At 63.6% G+C, this 5,000-nt stretch overlaps 1 protein-coding gene across 1 annotated transcript in view; it reads right to left on the bottom strand.

Annotated features, from left to right (window-relative positions):
* UNCX (UNC homeobox) overlaps window positions 1-4,096 on the bottom strand; it is a 4,937-nt gene extending 841 nt beyond the window's left edge. Inside the window, exons 1-3 of the mRNA XM_030801357.1 lie at window positions 3,185-4,096; window positions 2,795-2,970; window positions 1-651 (exon numbers count right to left, since the gene is read on the bottom strand). The exon at window positions 1-651 is cut by the window's left edge and continues 841 nt beyond it. Coding sequence (XP_030657217.1) covers window positions 1-651; window positions 2,795-2,970; window positions 3,185-3,461 — 1,104 coding nt within the window. The 5' untranslated portion in view covers window positions 3,462-4,096. The remainder of the gene's footprint in view (window positions 652-2,794; window positions 2,971-3,184) is intronic.
* Window positions 4,097-5,000: the final 904 nt, after the last annotated feature.

Below are 5,000 nucleotides of genomic sequence, written 5' to 3'. Positions count from 1 at the left end.
GCACGGCAGCCCGGGCGCGAAGTCCAGCCCCGCGGCGGCGGCGGCAGCGGCGTTGGAAGCGGCTTTCCGGCGCGGCGGCGAGTCGGACAGGAGGCTCTCCACGCTGAATGGGCTGGCCTTGGGCAGCCCCGCGGCGCCGCGCTCCACCGCCGCCACAGCCGCCCCTGGCCCGCACGAGGCCGCGTCCTTGTCCGCAGGGCGACCTGGGCGCGGCTGTGGGCCGGCGCCGCTTCTTTGGCTCGGGTAGAAGGCGGGGTCGCAGGTGCCGGGTGCAGGCGGCTCGCCGGGAGGGGCGGGCGCGGTCCCCGCGGCGCCCGAGGCGTGCGCTCCGGGGCCCTTGGCGGCGGGAGGTGGCGGCTCGGGCGGCTCCGGAGAGAGGCCGCCGCCGCCGCTGTCGCTGTCGGAGCTGGGCGCGCTGTGCAGGGACAGGCCGCCGGGCGAGTGCAGGTGGCGGCCCTGGCTCTTCAGCAGCTTCTTCTCGTGCTTGCGCTTCTTCTTCTCCATCTTCTCCAGCTCCTTGCGCGCGATCTCCTCCGGGTCCATGGGCTCGCCGCTGCACGTGGTCGGGTGGGAGTTGTGCGCCGGCCGCCCCGGGCCCTTTTTCGTGTTCTCCTTCTTCCTCCACTTGGCCCGGCGGTTTTGGAACCAGACCTAGAGCAGCCGGATAGGGAAGAGGAAGCCACAATCAGGCGGCGGGCTGGCCGCCGGGGCCGAGGACCTCCCCGCTCCCCCCAGAGGGGCCTGCACAACCTCCGCTCGGCCGGGGGCGGGAGTCAGGCCGCGCGGCCGAGCCGGCCCTGAGCTGGGCTTTGCCACTGGAGCTGCAGGTTCCAGCGAGCGCCTTTTCCACCCGGAAGGCGCGTAGACGGGGCCTCCCGGCCAGCTTCCCGCTCTGGCTTCTCACCTCGGGGACCTGGGAGCCGCCCCTTACTTGGGGGGCCGGCTTGGCCCCGGACGGAGGGCGTCGGGTTCCTGGTCCGGAGGCAGAGAGCAAGGCCCCTTGTTCACCCTTCCTGGCCGCTCACGGCTCGTGTTCTAAGCAGCCCGCCCGGCCTGGCGCTGACCATCCTGCCGTTGGACCGCTGAGCCACAGCCGCCCTCCACACCTGTCTTCGGCCCCTTGGAGACTGTGTCAAAGCCCACATTTCGGGGGTGGGGGCGGATTCCCTTGAAGGGAAATATGGGTGCTTCTTCGTCCGGAAGGGCCTGGGGAGCCGTACTTGGGTGGGCCTCTGGAGCCTCCCTCCTAGGACACAGCTAACAGCCTTCTTTCTGCAAGCCCTGGGCCAGGGCACCAACGGAGCCTTCCCAAACCTGTCGTGCTTGGCCTGGGCCACCGGCCAAGGCAGGTGGGGAGGCAAGAGGCGACCACCAGGCCGGAAGGAGAGGCTGGGCCCATCCCGACTCTTCCACCCTCTCTGCAGTCCTTGTCCTGGGGAGCCACACAGGACATCCGGGGACAGCAGCGCTACACCCTCACTCAACCGCTAACCACCAAACACACACAGTCAAATCCGTCTGAGCCCCGCGGAACCTCGGGCAGTCCTGCCCTCCCCAAGAGAGCGCGTTAATACGGATTCTTTGTCGCGGCCATGCAGAGACTTGCACAATAGCAGGCCCAGCCTGGTCGCAGGGAGCCCTGTCCATGGGAAGGTCTCCAGCGTGAAGCCGACCCCCCCACCCCGCCCCACTCCACAAGGCTGTAACCGCCTTTTCCTTCTTTAAACTTTTTTTTTTTTTGGTGCGAATTCTGGACTGCCTTGCCTGTAAGAATTAGTCATTATCGTATTAGGAGAGACATGAAGGGGTCTTGACTTCACTTAAGACACTTAGAACAAATTGGATAAAAGGATTTCCAAGCAGAAGAGGTCACGAGAGGAGGTCCAAGCACAGGACAAACACACCTTTTTAGACAAAGCTATTGGTGATAAACAGGCGTTTTGCCAGCGTCTGCCTCAACGCCTAGCACCCACAGCCGCACACCGCACCACAGACCTGGACCCCACACCGCACCCACCGCAGAAAAAGAGGATTTCTTTGCTCCAGGGAAACATTTAATTATGCACAAATCATCTTGGAATTTTTAATCCACCAAGCTGACACTGTATTTTTAAAATAATACCATCAGCCATCTCCAAATGATAGCAAATTTACGGGAAACAGTCATAAGAAAAAGATGAGACCAGGGGTATTATTAAAAATTCAGACACCTTTTTTTCTCCCACTTTCTCAATGTGTTAACTGTTTATGCTTCTGCCTCCCCTTCCTCAGCTGTCCCCTTCTGCAAGGCGATGAATAAATACACGTTTCCATCTGAATATTTTGCAGGCGCAAGGTAAACAGACTCTTTCGCTCCAGGCTGGGTGACAGAGCCTCGCCCGGGAGGTTGAGGCGGTGCGGGGGCGTGGGGGTGTCCCCTTCCCTCTCTCCTCCAGGTCGGAGCCAAGCCGGCCCCTCCTCCCCTCCTCGCCCCTGCCTGGAGACCTCACTTGGCCCGGCCTCCGCCAACCCACCACGCCGCTTCCCGGTTCGGACGCAGCCGCTGTTCTGGCGGCTTGTGTGCTGCCGCCGGCCCTTCTCAAGCCACCCAGGCTTTTGGGGGGCAGTTGCCCACCCCGCTGTCCGTGAGAGGCCGAGCCCCAGAACCTCCACCCCTCCACTCTTCCCGAGCAGGCCAGCGCGAAGCGGGCCCGCGGCAAGGGGACGATATCTCGCCACCTAGAACAAAGGCGTCCCGGCGCGCCCCGAGCCTGGGGTCCGGATGGCGGATCCGGGAGCGACGCCGGGTCTTTACCTGAACTCGGGACTCGACAAGGTCTAGGCGCAGCGCCAGCGCCTCGCGCATGAACACGTCGGGATAGTGGCTCTCGTTGAACGCCTTCTCCAGCTCCTCCAGCTGCCAGCCAGTGAAGTTGGTGCGGGTGCGCCGCCGCTTGCAGCCTGGGCTCTCCTTGTCCGGGTCCCCCGAGTCTGCGGGCAGTCACAGGACGCCGCGCGGCTCAGCCACCCGCCCAGGCCCGACCCCCACCCCTCCCTCCCTCCCTCTACCCGCTGGCCGCCTGGATCCGGGGGGCGCAGAGACAGCTGCCTGGGAGCCGGCTCTCCTTCGCCAGCCCCGGGCCCCCCAGCGCCTCGGCCGGACCGGGGCCCCCGCCCCCAGCCGCGCTCCTCCCCGCCCGCCTACCTGACAGCTTGAAGGGCTGGCCGTCCCCGCCGACCCCGCAGGCGGCTGGCAGCAGCGGCGTGGGGTTGACCACCGAGGCGGCGGCGGCGCACGAGCCCCCGAGCAGGCCGTCGATGGAGAAGGGCACCGAGGCGGCGGCGGCGGCGGCCGACTGCAGCTGGTGCCCGGCCAGCTCGTACACGTGGTGGTGGCCCAGCGGGTAGGGGAAGCCCACCACGCCGCCCAGCGAGCCCCCGAACTGGGCATGCGGGTGTTCCAGGAGGCGGCCGTCCATCATCTCGCGCGGGGGGCCGGCGGGGCCGGTGGCGCGGCGCGGGGGCGCGGGCCGGGGCCGGGGCGGGCCAGCGGCGGGAGGCGCGGGCGGCGGCGGCGGCGGCGGAGACAGGGACCCGGAGCCCCACACATGCTTCGCCCGCACTCCGGCGCTTTACTTATCAACATCAAGCTCCCGATAATTAGCCGCGGCCCGGGGAATTTGGGACCAATAAGAAGCGCTAATCGGCTCTGACGTCAGAGGCGTGCTGGGTGCAGGGAAACGTTTTCCATATCGATTGCTAATTATACCTGACATGCACCTCAATAAACAGTATCAGGAACTGTCACAACAAGACGGGCTGGGGGTTGGGGGGAGCCGGAGGGAGGGAGGGAGGGGCCGCCCATGGCCGGGCAGGCGCGGGCTGGGGCCCGGGCCTGGGGCAGGGGCCCCCAGCTAGCCCCCCACCTCACTCGGGGCCGGCCCCGAGCCCGCGCCTCCCCCGAGCCGCCGCCTCCCCGCCCCCCCGCAAATCACTAATAGATTTCCCTTTAAAACATTCAGCGCCGTGTTGTGGGGATTTTTCACCAGAAATGCTGTACTCTCTGAACCTTTAAAGTGATGTTGCTCCAATTACAGAGAGACATTGAGCGGCAAATAGACTGATCCAATAATAGGAGATTCATCATCCGCTTTTCCGAAACTGTCACATTGAATTTAAAACTACAAGGCTTCTCATCTCCTCCTCTCTGGCTGCAGGCGGCGGGAGAGGAGGAAGGAGGAGGAGGAGGAGGGCGATCCCGAAAGAGAAGAACTACAGAATGTAGCACCCTGTCAATAAAGAGGCGTAATTAATGCCCTCTCTGATTGATTGGCAGTCGCCCTATCTACAAAGACAGAGGTGGGGGGGCTGCGGAGGCGCCATGACCCCCATCCCCATAAAGCCCGGGCGCAGAGGAGGAGAGAGGGGTGGGGACAGGAGGGGAAAAGTAACTTTGGGGTGGGGCCGATCCGCCCCCATCCCCTTACACGCTCGAATAAAGATAAATACATCTGCTCTGACTCGGCCTCTGAAGGATGGGGCTGAAGCACCCAACCCATTTATTATAATTAAATTATGTTCTCAGAGAAGTGTCACTCCCTTCTCTGCTATAAAATATTGATAGACTCAAAGCTAAATCATTAAAGGATATATTCTTAAATAAGCAGCAAATCAGGATTGTGGGCAGCGAGGAAAGAAATCAGGGGATGTCGGTCCATCTCTCTCCTTTGTAAAAAAGTTTGTCAGTGGGGTGGTCGCATTTGGCTGCGGGACCCCAGTGCTGGACCAGTTGGGTTAGGGCCACCTCTCCAGCATTGAATGCCCGGAGCCTCGGCCAGCCCAGGGTGGGGAAGAGAGGAGGAGAGCTCCGGCCTGGGCTGGGCCAGTCTGCGGAGCCACCACCACCCTAGGGCAAAGCGACAGACCAATTGGCTTTGGGTGTAAGTAAGTGACTTGGGCCAGGCCTCCAAGCCCTAGCCCGGGTGAGAGGGAAGGGCAGGCCGGGACTGTGCGCGTCTCTG

This window comes from Nomascus leucogenys, chromosome 20, assembly GCF_006542625.1.
Source record: "Nomascus leucogenys isolate Asia chromosome 20, Asia_NLE_v1, whole genome shotgun sequence".
NCBI lineage: Eukaryota > Metazoa > Chordata > Mammalia > Primates > Hylobatidae > Nomascus > Nomascus leucogenys.
This window is presented reverse-complemented; position numbering and strand designations above follow the sequence as displayed.